This window comes from Solanum stenotomum, chromosome 3, assembly GCF_019186545.1.
Source record: "Solanum stenotomum isolate F172 chromosome 3, ASM1918654v1, whole genome shotgun sequence".
Lineage (NCBI taxonomy): Eukaryota > Viridiplantae > Streptophyta > Magnoliopsida > Solanales > Solanaceae > Solanum > Solanum stenotomum.
Window position 1 is genome coordinate 15011981 of NC_064284.1, and position 22595 is coordinate 15034575.

Consider the following 22595-nt stretch of genomic DNA (forward strand, 5'->3'; position numbering starts at 1 on the left):
ACAAGATCAATAACATATCCGATGCAATATTGCACCATTATTAATGGGTATATACAATTTATTACTTAATTCACGCTTTTGTTCATTGCTTGAGGGTGGGGTGGGGGGTGTTGAATACAAAGAAGTTGTCACCATTTTAGAATTTAATAAAACCATATATTATACATCTTTTTTTTTTTCAAATAATAAAGGTTGGCTTTTTCTTCGTTGACAAAGTACAAGTATTATTCAGGACTGAATCTATTTGGCCAGTGAACAACCTATATGGTCATTTACTCTTTTAAGGCTTCATCTATTTTTCCTTATCCTTTTTATGGCCTTTGCTATCTTCATCATAAATTAACAACCAACACTTCTCTGAATAAGCTAAAGGTCATATATACTTTTTCACCTAATTAGTTGAAAGATTCTTACAAAAGGTATATATGAACAATCCAACTAGGATAAAAATGAGATATATGCTCAATTTAGCTTATGATAGAGGTTGACACACCAAACCAATGATCTTTTTCGTGTTCTATTGATCAGAATCATCCAACAGCGCCACGCCAATAGAAAGAGTCTTGTTGTTGGTGACTCGGTACATAGTTTTGAGTGTGCAAAGAATTTTTTGGATTGATTGTAATTTGTTTTATTGAGGGAATGAATATTGGTGAAATGATTAAGAAGTTGGAGAAATATCTACCAATGAAGAAAGTAGGTGGAGAAAATTTGTCCAAGAGCAAATCATGGCATGGGAGAAGCACAAGTACAATTGCTCCAGAAGGGTGTTTTTGGGTTTATGTTGGGCCAAATAAAGAGAAGTTTGTTATAAAAACAAAGTATGCAAACCATCCATTATTCAAGAAATTGCTTGAAGATGCTGAAAAAGAGTATGGTTATAGTTATAGCCAAGGCCCAATTTTGTTGCCTTGTGATGTTGATTACTTCTATGTAGTGTTGGCTGATATGGTCAATAAGAAAGAGATTGATGATTCAATAGGGTGTGGATCATGTAGTCCATTATTTAGTCCTAGTAGGCGTTTGGGTAATAGCCAAATGGCCAAGGGTTATGGTTCTTATAAGAGTCTCACTCCACCAAGATCGTTCAAACGCCTCAACTCTTTCAATTGTGCATGATGATAAGTATGTTAATAGAGGCACCCAAAAATGTCGATGAATGAAGCAAGTGAAAATTATATAATATAAAAGATCAAGGTTCAAATCTCAGCAAAAACAAAAACATAGTCGTGGTACGTGCAAGCTGATCTGAATGACCCTGTATTATAAAAAAAAAATATGTCCATAGCATATTTACCTAATTAGAAGTTGATTTATTTTTTTAAAAAAATATGTTTCTTTTAAAGGTATGTGGAGTTTGTAGGCCGCACTTATAGTTATACACGTGTGTATGCAGACATATTAAGTTGAATTTGCTTCGTCGATTTTGTTTTTTGTTTTGGTTTTTCATTTGGTGTTTGGAGCTTATATTAGAGCTCCAATCAAATTCTGATCATGTATTGCAGAGCATATTCGGGGGTAGCACTCCCTATATAATTTTTTCCATACCCAAGATTTGAACACGAAACTTCTGAATAAGAATGAAGCAATCCCACCATTTTGACGGATATGTGTGATATGCTTACATGCAGAAAATTACCAGTGGCCTGTGAGTCTGAAAATCTATGCTATAAATACATATTTTGCAACAACAAACAAATATATGGTGCTTAATTGGCTCTATTTTCCTACGGGCCTTATTTGTGTGTGTTTGACGTGTCTATAGCTATATCACAAGTATTCTGGTTTATTTTTCCTCTTCACTTGCATGCCAATTTTTTTAATTATATAGTAAATTGTATAAAGATTATTTTTTTCCTTGGGCATATAATAGATGGCCACTGTTTATTTAAATTCAATATTAGTTCATAAATTTTAATTAGAGGAAAGTGATTAATTTTGGTCTGAATTTTTAATTTTAAAATTAGATATCCAATTTAAATTTCGGTTTGGATATTCAATAATCCAAGAAGTTCAGATTTGGATTTGGATTTTGAGTGGATCCAAACTATGTCCACCCCTAAACAAAAATGACTATTTTTAAGTCCAACAATAGTTGTCCATTATACTATTTTGGAATGTCCAACAATATTTGTCTACTTTATGAAATCAATGATAATTTTACACTTAATTTCTATTTTATATCATTAATTATAGTTATTCCCCTATAACATTGTTCAAAACATGTATTTATTATATTTAAAGGGTGATATAGTAAAATTACCTTTTTATTTATGTTTTTTTTAAAGAGTGTGTCAAGTCAATAATAAATAACTATTATTGGACAGAAGGAAGGAGTACCATAATGACAATTGAAATCTAGGTGATACCTTTTGAATTTTGATAAACATAAGGGCTCTTATGGTCTTTACCCAAATTTCAAATTGCCTTTTGATGGCCTAATTTAACACAGAAAATTTTGGTGGACAACTAAAAGTAACAAAGAGATAGAGACCCATAAGCTTTGAAATAATTAATGCACATAAATTTTCTTGTGTGAATTAAAATTGTCAACTGCCTTATTCAAAACGTGTACAATTTGTGAAGAGAGAGATTTCATATTGAGTTGATGTGTAGGGCATTAAATGCCCATGTAACAATGAGATCAAGACAAGTCACTCTTTTTAGTAGTTAAATATTAGATAAAACACAAAAGTGATGTATACAAAAAATTAAGGGCAATTAACATAAATTCCACTATTTTAGGAGCTAATTATTTAGATTCATGCTAGTTTATAATATTATGTTTCTTACCATAATTTGGAGTTCAGATATATGGGTTCAAAATTAGGTGTAATTTGTCCTAGATACACTGTATCCAAATGGATTCGCATGTATCTGACTCTTGCCTCCCTCCTATCTCACTCATCACTCTCCTCTCTCACTCACTCTCTCCTACCTCACTTGTCACTCTCCTCTCTGCTTTGCCTCTCTCCCTATGTACAGGGGCGGACCTACATGGTCCTATATGGGTGCTCGAGCACCCATTAATCTCGTATCGAATTATATATATTTATATAGAAAGAAAGAAGAATTGTATATATTTTATTAGAGAGCACCCATAGGAACAATGACTTAATTGGCGTGGTGGTTTATTGTGGGTGCTCGAGGTCTTTCATTCTTTTTATTTATTGCCAGAGGTTCGATTCCCTCCAAAGACATTATTTTTAGTTTAAAAATTAGCTCTTCTCTTACTTATTGATTCTTATTGGACTTCATTTTATTTTTTTTCTCCCATGCAGATTATTAATTTTTTTCTTTCGCTAGTGGCCTTTTCTAGCTTTTTTTTTATCCAAGATAATTTTTATTGTAATGTTTCTTCTTTAATTTTTTTTTGTTATCGTGCTTAAATATGATTGTCCTTTTTATAACAAGTGTTAAATTTGTGCACTTATATTTGTGATTGATAGCTAAGCAATAACGGAGCCATATATACTCGAGGGGTGTCGACCGACAATTTTTTGTCGGAAGATTATACTGTACGTGTAGTTAGGTAAAAACAATTAAAAATAATATATATATATATATATATATATAGTGACACTCCTTAACTTCTACACGATTTTACTTTTTTATATTTTGACACTCCTAAGTCGAAATTTTCGATCCGCCACTATAGCTAAGGGAGCACCCACAACCTTGAAATCCTGGATCCGCCACTGCCTATGTATATGTATTTCATAATGTCATGGTATCCCACATACATGTATCTAGTGTGATTCACATATATCTGGGATACATAGACTATCTCGCTCGTCTCCCTCCTTTCTCACTCACCTTCTTCCATATTTTAGTGTATCTGGTAGCAAAAATATATGTATCTAAGTGTATTTGAGTTGAAATCTGGTATGAAACTATTAGTTAGTGAGACAATATATAATTATTTCAAACTATAGGTAGAATAGTAATTATGATAGAAGTATTTGTATAATTAATCATGTAGTTTTAAAAAAAATTAAGCATATGGAATTAGTAATTATGATAGAAGTATTTGAGTGTTTTTTTTTTAAAATAATAATAATGTAGTTTTTGGTTGTGGATAAAGAATTGGTTAATTAGAGCATTCCAATAAGAGGGATGCAGGACATGTACGAGGAGGTTGAAATCTATTAAGAATGGATTAAAAGACTTCAACACCCAAGAACTAAAAAAATGTCGTTGATAAGATCAAATAGGCCTGGACAAAGCTTAAAGGCAATTTGTGGATGGGTCGGGTATAATAATAAGGAAAATTTATGTGAAATGACAAATATCTAGAGTATATTATGTAATATAGCTATAGTTTCGATTATTTTTAATCTGGGGCTATTTAGCGAAATTTTGCTATTCAATTTCCTAATTCTATAAATTCAGAATTTGTACAATTCAGTCTTGATTGTATAAATTCAGAATTTGTATAATTTGATTCTTGTATAAATCCAGAAGTTGTATATGCTTATCCTAGCTATTTGTATACGATTTATAAAAAAATCATAGTAAATTACCTTGTTTGTATATTGACAAGCGAAATATACAAAGTTCTGAAAAATTTCTAAATATATAATTATAGAATTTGTATACAAACGGGCAAGCGAAATATATAAATCGCAGGCTTCATATGTATATACTTACCCTGTTTGTTTATTTGCAAATACAAATCGAGCACTATTACCAAAACTCATAGGCGTATCTAGAGGGGGTGCCGTGGGTTCACGTGAACCCATGCTCCCCTCTCTAGATCATATATAGTAGTGTTATATTTTTTAAAAAATATTTAAATATAGATGTGTGAACCCATGTTCAAAGTATCATATAATAATGCGATGATGACTGGGTGCACTTCTCTAAGTGAGAGATTGAAATTTAAATCTTATATCTATCTTGTCTCTTTGAGTAACACTTTTCCAAGTGGTTATCAGTTACACTTTTGTCGTTTCAACTAAATTTTCTTTTGTTTATTTTCCTTTATTCTTTCAAAAATTTCAAGTGTGTTACATTGAGAATTCCTAAAAAATTTAGCATTGTAAATTTTTTATATAATTAAATCAAATGTGTATATTAAAATTTAAAACTAGTAGTATTATATATTTTGGACCTATAATTTTTAAATTTTAATGGTTCATATTACAAACTAAAAGTCAAATTGAGCAAATTTATATTTAAGATACATTTTTTCGTAATCGTGCACCCATCTAGCCGAAATCTTGAATACGCATCTGCCAAAACTATAGCTATATAGCATTATTATGTGCTATTTCTGAAATTTCTCTACTAATAAATAGTTTTTATCATTTTATTTATTTTTGGGTTCATGATTACTTGAGACAAATATATATTTTATTTATTTTGTTATGTTGAATACTATATTTAATGTTAGATTTATTAAGTGATTTTTTTTTATACAAAGCAAAGTTCAATGATTTTGATAGATTGATTTTATACTTTTCCCATCGTGAACTAATGAGAAATTTATGTTATAAAACATGATTTACTCATACTATTTAGCGATATTATCACATCTATAAACTCTAGCTGCCTCCATTTTTAATAAGTGGAAGGTTTGGTGGAGAACCAGCACTAAGGCTTTGGTCTAGTGGTAAAAGAGCAACGCGTGATGTGTACTATAAAAAAAAAAGTTTGATGGAGAACCACTGTTGATCTCAATGGCATGGAGCTAAAATGAACATTTAGAAACAAGCAAAAGAGCATGAATTGATGCCAAACAGAAATAACAATACAAAGTACCAATAATAACAACACCACAAAGTAAAAAACACAATCAATTACACATAAATAAAGTAAATTTCATGGCAAATTAAGGCTGCAATATGGCTGTTTAGATCTCCATAAGTTCCTCAAATGTCTTCATAGCAGAAGCTGGCAATCCAAGAAGCACATTGACACTTCTCCTCTCTTTCCCATGAGAAAGAAACAGAGAAACTTCCTTCTCTGGTAAAGCCACTGGCCCTGATACAATAGGCTCTCCCCACCCGAAATCCGTCGTGTGGAAAGAAAGCCTAGACCAAGTAGTAATAAGAAGAGTAGCAGTTAAAGAAGGCCTAGCTCTTGTTGCTTCAAAATAGTCTATAGCAGATTTCATGTAACTGTCTGTAACCAATTTAACAGCTTCTTGAACCAACTTAACAGCAACAGAAAGTGGATTTTCGACTATCTCTGCAGCAGTGCAGAGTGCATTAGTTAAAACAATTCCGTTTCCAAAATATCCTTGTGGAATTGAGGGATCAAATCTTGATCTTCCATCAACAGCAAAGAGAAGTTTTGTCTTTTGATCAGGCTTCATTTGTAATGCCTGAGTTCGCGCTTTCCAGACGAAAGCTGAAAGGACTTCAAATGAAGTGCATTTGGTAACATTGCCATCTTCTCTGGCTTTTGCTTTTAGTTGTTCAAGCTTCTCAGGGTCAAAACAGAAGGTCTTATACAGCATTTCTTCTTGGTATAGTTTAGTAGAGTCTGATATATCTTCAATTTCAGCAAACTCGTTATGAGGATATTCAGGCTTTGGTGGATTTCTAGGCTTGAGTATGCTCCTGTCTAGGAATGGAATGACTTTGATAGGTAAACCTCTAGCAGTTTCACCCCAAGAATTCACAAACTCCATCGCTCCGATCCCATCAAACATGCAATGGTTCATGCACAGACCAAGCACAAATCCCCCACATTTGAACTTTGTCACCTGAAAATAGAGAATATATTATCACTTAGTTAGAATTGAGCTCATATTATCTACGCGCATCCATGCTTCAAAAAGATTGAATAGCGCACTTGGTTGAATGCTAAGTTATTTATACATGTTTTGGATTGTTGGTCAAGTGATTTTGTGAACACAAGTCATGTGCATATCCTAGAATTGCACAATAGAGCAACTTTATCATGAAGGGTTCAATTGAATTCCCTTCATTCATAAACTTCTATTGTGCAAAATGGGCTAAAACAAACCACGAGTTGGTTTCTCAGATGGTCACTCAACTAATAGTTATTATCTCAGAAAGTCACTTTCTAGAAAAAAAGTCACTTTATGAGATACTAATAACTCTGAATTAAGTGATCATTTGAGAAATCAACAGAATAAAGAAAGAATTCATAGTACCTGAGCCACCAGGGGAGGCATTTCTAGTATATTTTTAGCACCAGGGATATCATAAACAAGTTTGCCAAGTGTAACAGGATCAGGCTTAGTATTATCACCAATATCCTCTATGTTACAATTTGCTTCTGCCTCAACAAAAACTGCCCCTTCTCCACTACAGTCCACAATAAGTTTCATTTCCTGGCTTATTGTCAATCTCCCTGCTAGTGGATAGTAATGAACAAGAACCTTTGACAAAGCATCCTTCATCACTTCAGCAGCATTCTCATTCCCCTTTTCTTCTGATTTAAAACAGTAAATTGTTCGAACCGGCACGGCTATATTCTGATCAAGATTTGATAAGTAATATTGCCCCTTCTCTGTTTCCTCTGCTGGTGCCACCAAACTTGGCACTCCTTGCTTCACAATAAGCTCAATAGCAACATTGTTTTTACCACTCTCCATTTCTCAAATTAAAAATCCTGTTTTTGAAGAAACAAATAAAAAAGTTAAAGAAATTGAAGTGGCATGAAAAATAAGATACACAACAAAAACTTAAAAAAAAGTACCTAAAAGACAGGGAAAAAATGCAGTTAATGTTCTGATATTTTGAGTCTAGAAATGGTATACTTGTGAGTGTGGAGATAAATGACTTTGGATATATATATATAGGAAATGCATGAGTTGGACTATTGACTATTTGTTGAGTATTGGTTAACAAAAATGTGTACTATTGAAAAGGACCATAGGAGCTGTATTTTTTTATATTACTAATTAAAGCTATTTATACGCTAAGCTGTCTAAATGGTAGAGGAGAAAATTTGGGTACGTAAACAAAAAGAAAAAGGTTTTCTTTTTTTTTAAAAAAATAACAATAAATGATAATGCAGATAGTATATGATGAACAAACTTGCTTTTTACATGTGCTGGTGGCCGGGAAGCAGTAGGTTTAAGTAGTAGAGGTCGAGTCTGGATTGTTACTTATGAAATTTAAAATATAAAGAAGTAAACGCATAACATCTATAATATTAACAAAGATAAAGTTAAAATTTTAATTTTATGGATTCTGGATTTTAAAACGACAGGTTCTAACCTTAATGATTTTCTTAATATAAATACACTATTTGAGCAAAAGTTATTGAGTTCAAATAAATTCATACCCAGACTATATATACATAAAAAGTATAGATGTTATGGACCCTAAGTCTATATATACATAAAAAGTAAGTTTAATCCTTTTCCAGTGAACCCCCTAGCTCGTCCTTGATCCATATGTGAGGTGCATGCAAGTTAACCACACACAACCACTAATTAAAAAATGACAATGGAAAAAGTTCTAATTTTTTATTTTTTTCAAAGTATTTGAGTTGAAGAATGAGATTTTGTTGTTGTCATATGGGTGTGGTAGGCTACTGGCCCCAAAACCAAATGGTACCAATTCAAAAAATGTGGCGTAAGAATTGAAGTAAACTCCTGTATGGTTTGGTAGAGTTGGCCTCCAAATTAAGTTGATCAATTACTTAGTCTAATATTGTATACTAAAAAGTAACATATTTTCCAATATTTGTAGCTTTTGTCAATTTGAATCCTCTTTTCTTTAAAATATGTTCTCATCTACAATAAGACAAATAAGTAGGTGTTAATCTAATCATTTATGCAAATACAATACCCTTAACGTAAGGTAATAACAATGTAACATTAGGGGTAAACTATTGTAGTTATAAACAAACTTGTTTTTGTAATAGAAGCTATAAGAGTTGGGTACTAAAATGGTTAATCAATTTAGGGAAGTTTCACATTTCACAATCCAAGAAAATTAATTGGGACCTTGAACTATAAGAAATTATCTAGCAAAGTCACACAACTTTGTTTTGTATCAATAAAATCACTCGATTTAAGACTTTTATCTTTAAAAATCACTCAACAACATTTCTTATTAAAATAAATTAGATATGAACAAATAAATTATTTTTTATGTTATATAAACATGGACCCCATAAATAAATTAAAAAAATTTAAACCCATTATGCTTCTCCTTTCTTTATTTCTCTAAAAGTTCTTACAAAAAATAATTGATCTTGGAAAATTCTTTAATATTATTCATGCTAAAATTCTTCTTACTAAATGAATTTATGAAATAACCCATTTCATGTTTAATCATATTTCATGTATTTTTTTAAAAATAAATTTAAATTCCATATATTTATTGCAAAAGTATGATCAAGTACAATTCTAAATTCAATTCAACTTTATTTTTTAAAAATAAAATATGTATATTTTTTCATAACCAAATAACTGACTCAAATTGTATTTTTCCGGACTTGTGGTTGTAGACAAACAAAAAAAAAGTGAAAGGAATGATTCTATTCAGTTCATCAATTGACATTCTGACGTATTTTTTAAAAAAGGCTCGTGCCCAAATTGCTCTTGTTTTCCTCCTTTTTATCATTATATAAATTTTAAAACTATCATGTCATATTGCGTAGAAAGCTTTGTAAGCCACATAATTTTTATAATTAATTTCAAGTTTAAGGTATTACAATATGGCATAAAAATAATTTATTTTGTCATGCTTAATTTATTTTAGTGAGGAATGTAGTTGAGTGATTTTTAAAGATAGTAACCTTAAGTTGAATGATTTTTTTTTATACAATCAATGACTTTGCTAGATAAATTCTCATAGTTCAATGATCTTTTAAGATATTAACTCGTTTTTTGACTTATTAGGTGTGATCATCTTTTTTAAAAAAATGTTAAGGATTTTGAGCATTAAAATGATCGTTGTTGTTAGCTTGAAGAAGTCATAAGTAATATTGTTTTTGGACCATGAAAAACTGAGTTTAATTCAAGTGGATATCGTAGCAAAAGTTTGGAAATATTGAAACTTGAAAGGGATGAAAAATTACTTTCGTTTTGGCATATTGAAAAATGTCAATGTCTTTGATGTTTCATATAAAATTTGAAAGATATTTAAGAGACATGACATGTCAAAAGTCAAAACTTCATACACTAATGTTTGGAAACTTCGTGCAAAAATCTTTTGCTTGCATTCAAATTATCGAAAAGTAAGTTTTGACAAGTCAAAGTTGATATGTGATATGTCATGTGTATGTAATTCACCCTAGTAAAAGCGGATTCAAAAATTAAAGTTTATGGATTTTTAATAATCTCAAATTATAATTCTTTTGAAAAAAGAACAAAAAAAACAAAACGAAAAAAAAGAAAGAAAAAAACAATCAATTTTTTTTTTGTGCCCAAGGAGAAACAGACCCATACAAAAGGTCAACAAAGCTTAAGTGGATTCATTCACTATCGTCTATCGTTGAGTTCTTATAAATTTCGGCAGAAGTTGTAGTGTTTTGCTTATTAGTAGAGAAGTGGAGTATAAGCATTAATTATCATAAAGCAATCTCTTTATGCATATTTTAAACAATTATTATGGCTTTCCAAAAAATAAAAAACTTTAACTTTAGTAATAAACAGACATAAGTAGAATCAATGGGTTAAGTAGAGAAGTGGAGTATAAGCATTAATTATCATATAGCAATCTCTTTATGCATATTTTAAACAATTATTGCGTTATGGCTTTTCAAAAAATAAAAAACTTTAACTTTAGTAATAAACAGACATAAGTAGAATTAATGGGTTCGTACGAAGCTACTGTTTTCAGCTCAAACATTGCATGCGTGTGTAGGGAAATCAATGGCATTTCCTTATGTATTATAGTATTTACTCAACGTTTATTATAAAAATTCATAAACTTTAAATTTTAAACATGTCTTTAATCCTATTAGAATTAGTTATTGACCAAATAATTATTGTCAGTGTGATATACATGTAAACAGAGCCCAACTAAACCCCTGACCAAAACCTAGAAATTGACAATTGCATTTGTACCCAAAACAAATTAAGCAATAGCTTCCACCTTCAAGTCGATTGTCAAATTGTCGGTCATCTATTTATATCTAAATAACAAAAAGGACATTATGTAAGTATTATCTAATTTTATGAATCAATTAGTTTGGCATTGGGTTAAAAAATGGAATGATTATCCACTTTATTGGTTTTCTTATAATTTGTTTAATTATCAAATAAAATTAGTATAAAAAGTTTTTCTTAATTATATTATAGGTACTTAAATAAAACACATCAAACAAAAAAAAATTATTTAAATTTTTTATAAGATTTCTTATGAGTTAATTTGGACCATATACTTTGACACAAGTCCATCCAGCTTGTAGATGTACTGAATTTCAACGAATCAAGATCAATTAGTCTAATAAATGAGTGAATCATTAACCCGCTTAATTGGATGAACCACGTTTTCATGAAACTTTATCACGCCTACCCATGATAAAATATTTCATTACGAATGCCAAAAAGTATGACTGAACTGAGTAGTCGTGAATCATGATGTATTGGAATACATCAAATTCCCAAAAGCATCATAACCCAGAAACATCGTAATTGAATGAAGAATTGTTTGCAGAATCTGCAAAGCACATATATGATAGATCTTGAAATGAACCAGTAAGCTCATCACAGTTTTCTCCATAACTGAATATGCATTGCAAAATATAACAATAGCATGTCAAACACTTAATTTTGGACAAATGAGGCAAAAAAATTGTTCCTCTTTAAGTTTATTCAAATACAACTCAAGACATGGAAACACCAGGAAAAGACTATAATAGCAATTATCATGCAAGCCTTCCATGCCATCATGGAGTTTTTTTTCTCTTTATTCAGCAGCAGTACACATGATACAGAATCTTAGTCATTCACCATATCTAATCTTTGGCAATCTGCAATAGTTATAAAAATTAAAAAGTACCAAGAAACTCAAAACCCCTGACTATCAACAATAGATGGGGAAAAGGAAATCTAAGGTTACATCTACATATTAGCTAACACAGAAATGTCTATCTTACAACTATCCTATTGAGGCCACCGCCTGTATATCTTGTAGCTAACAGTATAACTTCTCGCTTACATGTCTATACAGAGGACAACATGCAAATAAGAACAATTAACGAGCTTGCATTGGTAGCAAACTCGACTTGACTTGTAAATCAAGCATCACTGTCAGCACCATCAGACTTTTCTGCATCATCATCACCTTCGGGCTTTTCTGCATCAGCATCTCCTTCAGATGTTTCTGCTTCATCACCCTCAGGTTCATCCTCATCTTCTTCCTCTTCACTCATGCTATTTATTACTTCAGTGATTATAGCTTTTACCTCTGCTTTTCTGTGCATCAAATTCAGATCAAAGTGGCTACCTGTAATGAAGTGCCAAAACAAGGTTCAGAAATGAGAGATCGGTACAACATAATATAGAATACCAGGTAGAATGAGCATTTAAAAAAAACATACCTAGTTGCCTGATAATATCAGATAAAGTTGCCTGCATTTTAAATAGTGCAAGAAACCTCAATCAGTATAAAGCTCAAGCACTTTTTTTATGAGAAACTCGAACTTCAAGTACTTCTCCAAAATAAAAACTGTACTATGACTTTATCAATAGTAAATAGTAAAGACTTACAGTGTTAAAATCCACTTTTTCAGAATAACTGATACTACTGCATGCAATTCTTCTTTGCTGGGATCTGCCTTGGCCTTCTTTACACTTTTCCCTTTTCCTGTTCCAAAAGGTTCAACAGTCAGAGAAGTGGAAGATACACAAAATTGATAAGAGAATCTGTTTGGAGCAATAACAGACATTCTGTCAATCTTAGAATACATATGAACATCAGATAGTGGATGAACACTGACATTAAAAAATGCTCTCTAAATGGCACAACCCAATACTGACTTTGAAAAAGGAGAAAGCCTGATCACTGACATTAAAATACATTCTATGTGGCACATCACTGTACTCATTTTGAGAAAAAGGAGAAAACACATTTGTGTAATGTTACTCTTCACAACAATATCTCAAAAAATAAAACCTGAAGAACTTTAGCTTCTCACAACAGAGAAGACTCATACACTTTTAATATTAACTGAAAAAGAAGAAGTTACACACCTTTTTCAGAAACCTTTGAAGTAGACTTGGTTGATTGTTTCTTGCTTGAAGAATTTTCCTTCACAGATTCAGTTTCTTCTTTTTTACTTTTCTTTTCAGCCTTTTCTTTCTTGGCTTTAGATGTTGAATCAGCAGCAGAAGCACCTTTCTTGGAAACTGAACTTGAAGGGCTAGACTTTGATGAACTTTTCAAGGACTTAGCAGAGCTGCCCTTTTCTGTGGCCTTAGTCTTCTCTGTTGCTTTACTCCCCGAATCCTTCTTCATATTCTTCTTCGAATTAACCTTCTCATTAGACATGTTTTTCTTTGGTTTCTCTTCCATCTCCTCTTCCACTTCCTCTTCCTCTTGTTTCTCACCTTTCTCAGAACCACTCTCTTCCTGATCACTTCCTTCTTTAGGAGCTTCATCATCATTCTCAGAGTCATCACCACTATCTGATGGTTGTTCATCATCAGCTTCTTCTTCCTCAGTTTTTGCTGACCACTTGCGTTTTACCCCAACTTCAGATTTCTGATGCTTCTGTTTTGAACATGACAAAGAATTCAGACACCTTCAACATCAGGATTATGACAGGCATTTGCAGATAAGTGCCAGAAAAATAGTGATAGAAGATAAAGAATTGTTGGGGCCTGCTTAACCTAGCTTAACTACCCATATTACAAAAGAGGAAAGGCAACAAAAAAAGATTTGACATCATGATAGCATCAAGGACAAAATAATGAAGCTTTGGAAGCTCTATGAAGGTCGTTAACAATATCTCAAGTGAAGGGAGTTGCAATTTAAGGTTGTTGGACTTCAATGGAAAATAAATAAGTTAATTGTGGATGAAAAGCTCAAGACTAAGATAGATGAATTGGCTAACCAAATGCCACAACTATTTTATAGTTCAAATTGAAGTCAAAGAGGGGGTGGAATGGGGGCCAAACACCAGCCAACAGATGCCTTAAATATGTGTCTAAATCAGCACAAAATCAAGGTGCCTTCCTTAATTTTAAATGCCTGGTGGAGTTAGGATTCCAAAGTTGAACTTCCCTAATTCTTTTCTTAGTTTATTCTGGAAATGTTCCCTAATTTATTAGGAACATCTTTAATGTTTTCCTGGGTAGTTAGTATTTATTTCCTCTTCTTTTTTTCTAAGAATGCTGGACTTGTTTTTCATTGTTTAGGTTTATTTCCTTGTTTCTTTACATTGTCTTGGCTACCCTTAGGCTATAAATAGGGTTGTCTTCTTTTGTTATTACATTCAGGCTATTGTTTATATAATTAAGATGTTCTTTTCTTGCACTTTGGGGGTGGCTGGCTACTCTTGAACTTATTCTTCAACCTTCAAGAATCAACTTAATGTGGTAATCCATCAAATCGTATTACTTTTTAGGTATTCCAAAAAGGTGACAACTCTTGGCTTAATGTGTTTTGTATCTTAGGCGGGTCGAGATCCATAATCTATCGCTTGGCTTTATTCTCTACCAAAGATAGATTAGTTTAGGCTATTTGTTCTTGTTAGGAGTTTATTGTTAAAATTTAGACCTTTTTTATGACCATGGTGTTAGGGCAAGCAAAAATTAGACTTATCTTGAAGTTCTTTGATTAATTCTTGAATTACTTGATATGTTCTTGAATACAAGAAAGTGAGAAACTCATTCTTGAATTCATCATATCTTTATTTTCAATTCTTCTTCGTGTCTAGTATTATTATTTATAGCTTCTGCGTATTTCTTTAAGGTTCCTGATTATTTATAGCTTTCGCATATTTCTTTAAGGTTCCTGATTGTTTATAGCTACCACGTATTTCTTTAAGCTTCCTGATTATTTCTTTATTTGAGTTCTTGGGTCCATAATGTGATTCTTGTCACACCAAACCTAGCTTGATAAGTTCAATCATTTCTCTCGTAATGAAGCTTTTTAAATGGGAAACACAAGACAAGACAAACCAAAAGGAAAAAGGAAAGAGAGGACGCACATGCTAGTGTTATCAAAGACTCACCTATGGCTAGTACTTGTCAATTCTGATATGTATTAAAATCCTCAATACAAACTACATGATAAAATGTTTCTTAATTAGCTCCTTGGTGGCACTAGTAAGCATGATCCTTAATTAAAATCTTGCTTCATTTCCATTCTTTATCAAAAAGCATCTAGATTCATTTAAATTGCTACCGGTTTGAAGCTCAGAGAAATTAAATGTTGAACCAAGTATCAGTACCACGAGTTCTAGCTACTCAAACATTGTCATTGGTCGATTGATTTAAGTAGAGAAGGACGAGATTGAGATTTAACCTTAACTGACTTATCCGAGGAACCTGCACTTTTGCTAGCTGAGCTCTTTCTCTTTTGCTTCTTACCCTTCTAACATTAAAAAAAAAACAAAAATTACAAGTTCATAATTTATTTTATAGGCAAAAAAAGTTAAAGACAAAAGGCAACTCCTCAAAACTCAAGTTGTCAAATACAGGAAGAGGGCTTAATAAATTCAACTACATACATGTTCCTTCTCAGCAAGCAAGGAAACTGTTGTAGAATGAGGAGATTCTAGGAATTCTAATATTTTCACTGAGAGCTCATCCTGAAAATTGATGCAAGTAGCATGACTGATCAGAAAAACATAGTTATGACATCTTAGCTGCAGTGGATTGCACAGCCAACACAAGCACCCATTTGCAGAACATACCTTCTTTGCAGAAGTTCTGCTCATTGGAATATTGAGGACATCACAAAAATCCAGCAGCTTTTCCTTAACACACTTGTCCAACTTCTCTTTGGTTTTTCGCCTTTCTTTTTCCTGCTTGACAAATGAAGTAGACAAAAGATAATCTGATTACACATTCACTTAAAGGCTTATTCAGGAACTTGATAACAATCATTTCCACGTGTAAATAAGTAAAAGAAGTGCAAGGACAATTAGAACACAATACAAAGGAGATAGAAGCAAGATACCTCATTTTCAACCCAAACAAATCCTGAAAATTGTCCTATGTTTTTCTTCAAACTATGTACCTAAAAGGGCAAAACATCAAAGATCTCATCAAATCCCTACAACATTATAAGTGACACCAAGTCGTATACACATCACCCTCAATCTCATTCAAAAGAAACAGATGCACAGTTCATGCTACAAAACCAAAAGAAAGCATCTCAAGTTTAAGGTTCAAGAGTTTGTAAGTAAGAAGATAATGATCACATTTGATTTCTTGCCAAAAAGGATGTTGTGAAGTATTTGCAGGTTGTCATCAGGTTTTCTCTTGGATAGTTTATAAGCCACTGAAAATTTCAATAGTTTGTATCAAGCTTCAATATGATGCAACTATTACTAAGTAAATCTTAGCATCAGAACCATAACAGATAGCGACCTTTTGATAAGATTTACATTTTTATTTATGCAAGTGAACACTGCTTTACTTGAACATGGTTCATGTGATTTACTATGTATGCAATTTTCATATTTTCTCCTACTTTTACTAACATAATATGTAAACTCTATGACAAATGTCAAATTAAAAAAACAGTGTATTAGCCAAATTACAACCTCAATTATATCCACCAAGTAATGACCAAAAAAAGAAGAACAAATTTCTTGCCTTACAGAGATCCATTGACTTAACTTATCATTTAACTGTAAATAAAGCCTAGCCCCAGAAGAGGGAAAACAAGGTGACTGAGCAGTAGTGAAATCATACCATTTGGTATATCCTTCAGCTGAGTACCACTACCCTGCATTTAAACACACTAATTCTTAAGAGGAAATTCATATCATTACTATAAATGTAAATTAGGCGTTTACAGTTAGAATCTAAAAGCTAAAAAGTGACTGAAAAGACACTGATGTCAGTGAAAAATGAAAAATTGAAGCGTCGAGAATACCTTCCTAGTTGACAATGGCTTAGGCGTGGAACCTCTAGCATCCGAAGACTCAGAATAGCGCTCCACAGTTTTCCTTTCCCTAGTTGGTCTTGTGATTGGTGTCACAGGCTCTTTCGTACTCTCACCTCTGTTTTTCCCCTTCTTGACTGGTTTTTCTTCTTCTTTTTCCTCCTCCTCCTCTGATTCTGCATCTTTTTTGTCAACTTGCATTTCATCTACCTCCTCTACTTCTTGTCCTTGTACGGAAGATTCCTCTTTCTTTTCCTTTTTCTTGTCCTTTGCTTGTTGCTCCTCAATCACCTCCTCTGGTTTCTTGTCATCTAGGGTTTCTTTCTCGGACGCCATAGAAGAAAAAGAATACTACTACTCCACAGTAGTAAAACCCTAACTGGGGATTTTGGTTTGGGGGGAAATAAAGAAGTTTGAAGTTACAGATCTAGAATTGAAATATTAAGGTGGGAAAGGCGGGCGCCATTTGGAATTGGAGAAGTTAAAATACAGTTTGGAAGCTCCAAATTTTCTAAATATTGGGAATTCCCGGTTATCAAACCGCAATTCCCCTGCCTATCCCCCTTTGCTTTTTGGGCCTATGAGTTAATCGAGTTATTAATTCGTAAAAGAATTTTCAAAAATGATTATAGTTAGGATTTAATAAGAAATCTATAGTTATAATTTATTTAATTATGAATTATGTCTACGTGTTAGGGAAGGAAAGAGGCGATCGAGACTAGGAGAGAGGCAAACGGCATTTGGAAGAGAGAGGAAGAGGTGAGAGAGGTTGAATACATATTGTTTTTATTGTATCACAAATATAATTGATACAACTGATTTGTATCATAAAGCGGTGCTAAAATTGTTTGGTTTCAATATACAGAAATGTTGAATCACTATTTGGCATGGTTACTAGGACTTGTATCTCTCTCTTAGGTGGGGCTGGTCCGATTTATTGTTCTTTCTTTGTGCCTATTTCGTTGTAGGAGTTGGTTCACATGTACAACTTTTGTAACTTCATGGTATACCCATGGATTGGCCAGTTTTATTTGGAAGGTTGTAATTTCTTAACCATCACATTTTCTACTCCTACTTATGGTTTAGCATATTTGTTGTAAATGAATTCGACATTTTAGGAGGAGAGAAGTGAGCGAGAACGAGAGAGGATGAGTATGTGTTTTATTTGTAGTATCACGAATACAGTTGATACAAATACGAATATAATTGTCTGAATACAAATAATACAGTTGATTTGTATCATATATTGAATATAATTGTATCAATTGTATTAACGAACGTAATTTGCGACGATGAACACAATTGATAGAATACAAATTGTCATAATACAGTTGATACAAAAATTGTATACAATTAATACATAATATAAACTTGGCACGATTTTTCACTTAGACACCTCAACTGAAGGATTTTCATTTTAAACACCTAACGTAGGGTTCTCATGTGTCACTTTAACACTTTTTGCACAGGTGGAGTGTCGCGTGATTTTCACTGATTCAAGGCGCGTAAACAGTAAACATCAAAATTTCGTCTGATGTGGCGTCCCCAACTGTAATATTACTCCATATCATCTATTTATATTATTTTTTCTCCAAGTGTACCCTAACTAAAACCCCAATTTCTCTCTTCTTCAGCCTTTATTTAATTCTTGGCCTTTAATACTTTCATGTCGAGCTTCTCCAATTCTTCCATGGCATCTGTGGATGAAGGTCGATATTGTAGGTGTGGTAATGAAGCACTATTAAAGACTTCATGGACCCAATTAAATCCAGGGCGTAGATTTTTTACCTGTAGAATTTCAAAGGTAAAATTCTTTGTTTCCCTTATTTTTTTCAACTCAATTAGATGATTAATTGTTGGCGTCTAATTCTTTTTTACTGGTTTCATAGAAAATGGGTGGTTGTGACTATTCTCTTTGGTATGAAGATCGACACCCTCCACAAGCAAACAGGGTAATATGGGGATTGTTGAAGAAAGTCAATGCTTTTGATGAAAAATTAAAGCGAGCAAGAAATATATTTATTGTTGGTGTCGTTGCTACTGGGTTGCTGATGTTTGGAATATGGAAATTGAAGCCTAATTGTTAGTGTTCTTGAGGTGTTCAGTCTAGTAGTATTTTGATATTGTATTTGGTGTTCGATCTAGTAGTATTTTGATGTTGTTGTTGCTGTAAATTTTCAATGTAAATGTGCATTTTGGATTCAATGAAATTCTATGTTGTTGTTGCAGTAAAATTGATTTTTTGGCTACATACAAATCTCAAATTTGTTCTCACAATGTAACACCAAAAGCAAATAGCCAAATTACACAATTGGTCATATTCGTCACAATGTAACACCCAAATTACACAAAACATAGACAGTTATATTGCATGCTCCATAATGAGCTCAAAGTTAGCATTATGCTACATACCATTCAAGGCTACAACCTTCAAAAAAGTGTACCAAAATAAGGTCCCCAAAATAAAGCTAGCATAATCAAAAGCTACATACAACCTTCACAAAAGTGTTTACTAGTACCAAAATAAAGCTAGCATACTCCAAAAACATTAGACAGCAAAATAAGGGCCCAAAATCAACCTATTCTAAGTTGGTGCTACTTCTTCTTTTTGTTTGCCATTTGCTGCAATTGGGAAGTGGTGACAACATCCTTGTTTTTCCATCTCAAGCCTCTAGGCTTAAAGCCAAGGTCTATACCCGTTAAACTTGCATCCTTATAACTTAAACCTATTGGTAGAATCCTTTGACTTGAAGTCCCAGACTGTTTTTTTAAGAAAAAACGAAAATTAATATATAAACTTGCATTCATTTCAGAGACAGTTTGTGACAAACTTACGTTTAGTATTTGGGTTCCACTTGCACTTGTGTAGATGCCAAATCCAACATTACTTGATCCACGATTAGTTGGCCTCTTTAGTCCCCCTCTTGTAGAATCTTCTCTAGTTGCAACTCTTCCTCTTTTTTGTCCAACAGTTTATCTTGTCTTTGTAGGTAGTTGACTGGTTATTCCTCTTATAACAGGAATACTTGTATCCACAAATAGTGGTGGTTGGCTTGTTTTTGCAGTTTCCCTTACCCTCTTAACTCTACTGGTATCACCACAAACTGTTGTTGAAGAAACATGATTGTTTGATGTTGTTGAAGCAGGTTGGTTGAATCTTGTTGGTCCAAGTTGGAAGGAGCTTGTTGGTTCAGGATGGCAACTTCCTTGTGAACTTTGACCAACAGTAAATTGTGAACTGTGTCTAACTGGTTGTAAAGTATGGACACCAACCTAAATATCAAACATAAAGTTTGTTCATTACATTCAACAAGAATTTTAAAAAGGCACAAACAAATAATAAGTTATTTTACCTTGCAATATTTCTTGTTGTGGCCTTGTTGTTTACACTTGGAACAAGTAATTTTCAACCCTTGTTTGGACATCTTTCCATACTTCTTTCTTAGTTCATCTTTACTCTTTTTTCTATTTCTTAAAGGTCTACCAGGCATTTGCTTAAGTTCAGGAGGCTCAATCCTTGGATTGTTAGTTTCAGGCCACATCTTCATATTTGAAATTGGTTGAATTAAATGACTATAAGCCTTTAAAAAGGTATCCTTCCTATACCAATGCTCCACAAGTGGTTCAGGTTCATGTTCTATGTGGTACAAAGCAAAAATAGCATGTTGGCATGGAATGCCTCTCAATTGCCAAGTTCTACAACTACAAACTCTATTAGTCAAGTTGATTGTACGCCTATACTGCCCTTCTTCAATCTCAAACCCAACATCAGCATTCCAAAGCACTTTGCATGCCCTAGACTTTTCCTTATTCTCCTCCAACATAAGTCTAGCCATGGGTGCAATATCAGATATCCATGTGTCAGCAAACTTAACCATATCCACAGTTCTAGTCATTAATTTTCTCCTAATTTCCTCCAACGTAGTTATTATAGATTTGTGTCTTCATGATAAGATCCATGAGTTAATGGTTTCACATATGTTATTTTCAACTGTATCACATTTGGAATGCTCTTGAAAGAATGCTCTAACCCATGACACTTGTGGATAATGCAATAAATCATCATTAATTTCATTACCAAGTCTGCTCATTTTGTAAAGCTCCTCATTGTACTTCACTTCAAAAGTTGCCTTGGAACATCTCAAGAATTGTTTTCTCTTTTCCTCTCCCTTCCATCTTTTACTCCAATTAGACCAGATGTGTCTAGCACACATTCTAACTTCAGCATTTGGTAGCAGTTCACTAACAGCTACTTGTAGACCCTACAATAAAATACAATTCAAGAAAGAAAATACATTTCTATATATCTACAATTATCAAAGTAATAGACAATTACCTTCTGCATATCTGACATTACAGTAAGACCCTGTCCAGTACCCAACTGCAGGTCCTCTTTCAAGTAGTTGATAAAGAAACTCCAGCTATGTTTAGTCTCCTTGTCCACAACTGCCCAGGCTATAGGAAACATCTGATTGTTTCCATTTCTTCCAACTGCTACAAGAAGTTCACCCTTACAAGCACCATTTAAGAAACATCCATCAAATCCTATTATTCTTCTACATCATTCATTTCACCCTTGCTTCAATGCATCCAAACATACATAGAAGTACACAAACAAATTCTTTCCTGGTACAGTTTCTCTATCCATCCTTACCGAAACAGAACTACCAGGATTGGTTTGTTTTATGACTTCAGCATAATCACATAACCTTGCAAATTCCATATACCAGTCACCAATGTTCTCTAAGAATCATCATCTTTTCTTTGTAACAAATTGTTCTACCCACTTTTAGTCCTAACTCCTCCCTACACAATTCTTGTATTTTCCAAATCCTCAAAGATGGTTGTTTAGTTATTTCATCCTTGAATCTACTTGCTATGAACTTAGTTGTACACATTTTGTTCTTATTTGATGGTAAACACTTGTGTATAAGATAATAATTCTTAATCATAAAGTTACCAGAATCTCTATCAATAGCACCATAGCACAACCATTTGCATTTTTCTTTGAATTTACATTTAGCTCTCACTCTATGAGCTTCATTAGGCCTTAACTTAATCTGATAATTTTTTTCAACAACATATTTTGCCAAAGCCTTTCTAAATTTTTTAGCATTCTCAAAAATCATTCCAAGTTCAAAAATAGCAACAGTACATTGATCATCATACCTGACCTTTTTGCTTTTTCTTCTGCCTGGTAGATCAACACCTCCAACAACTTCTGCATCTAGCATATCAGTGTTATCATCACTATCACATTCTGAGCTATTAATATACTTCTCATTTCCTCCCAATCTGCCAACATATCTATCCTTCTTATTTATTCCAATATCTTCAAAACCTCTATCCACACCAGCCTTACCTATTGATACTTTTTTAGTTATTGTTTTCTTCTCCCTATCTCTTTTCTTCCTAAGATTAGGATTTCTTTTGTTTCTCCTTTCAGGCCTAAGGGATTTCAATTCTTCATCAACATCTGAATCTTCTTCATCTGGAATAACATCTACATCTGTGTCACTACTAGGCAGATCTGATTCAGCTTCATTCTGATTTGTATCACCTCCAGGCAGTTCTGTATCAACTCCATTCAAATCT

General features: G+C 32.9%; 4 protein-coding genes across 4 annotated transcripts; 2 read left to right on the forward strand and 2 right to left on the reverse strand.

Moving 5' to 3' along the window:
* The first annotated feature begins 305 nt into the window (after positions 1-305).
* Positions 306-1441, forward strand: LOC125858475 (auxin-responsive protein SAUR50-like). The gene has a single exon (XM_049538265.1). The coding sequence runs from the start codon at positions 643-645 to the stop codon at positions 1117-1119; it is 477 nt and encodes a 158-aa protein (XP_049394222.1). The 5' UTR covers positions 306-642; the 3' UTR covers positions 1120-1441.
* Positions 1442-5704: 4263 nt separating this feature from the next.
* LOC125858465 (omega-hydroxypalmitate O-feruloyl transferase-like) lies at positions 5705-7745 on the reverse strand. The gene is made up of 3 exons (XM_049538254.1): positions 7675-7745; positions 7127-7587; positions 5705-6712 (listed from the first exon to the last, which is right to left on the reverse strand). The coding sequence occupies exons 2-3, from the start codon at positions 7568-7570 to the stop codon at positions 5855-5857; spliced, it is 1302 nt and encodes a 433-aa protein (XP_049394211.1). The 5' UTR covers positions 7571-7587; positions 7675-7745; the 3' UTR covers positions 5705-5854.
* Positions 7746-11777: 4032 nt separating this feature from the next.
* LOC125858464 (DEK domain-containing chromatin-associated protein 1-like) lies at positions 11778-17511 on the reverse strand. Its single transcript, XM_049538253.1, is given in 12 exon segments — positions 11778-12386; positions 12481-12511; positions 12650-12663; positions 12666-12746; positions 13133-13652; positions 15411-15479; positions 15616-15696; positions 15802-15912; positions 16068-16127; positions 16312-16391; positions 16808-16841; positions 16992-17511. Coding segments are annotated over 12 exon segments (1635 nt in total). The 5' UTR covers positions 17337-17511; the 3' UTR covers positions 11778-12177.
* Positions 17512-18666: 1155 nt separating this feature from the next.
* LOC125858722 (uncharacterized) lies at positions 18667-19087 on the forward strand. The gene is made up of 2 exons (XM_049538537.1): positions 18667-18804; positions 18890-19087. Exons 1-2 carry the CDS (start codon positions 18667-18669, stop codon positions 19085-19087), a joined length of 336 nt encoding a protein of 111 aa, XP_049394494.1.
* The last annotated feature ends 3508 nt before the right edge of the window (positions 19088-22595 follow it).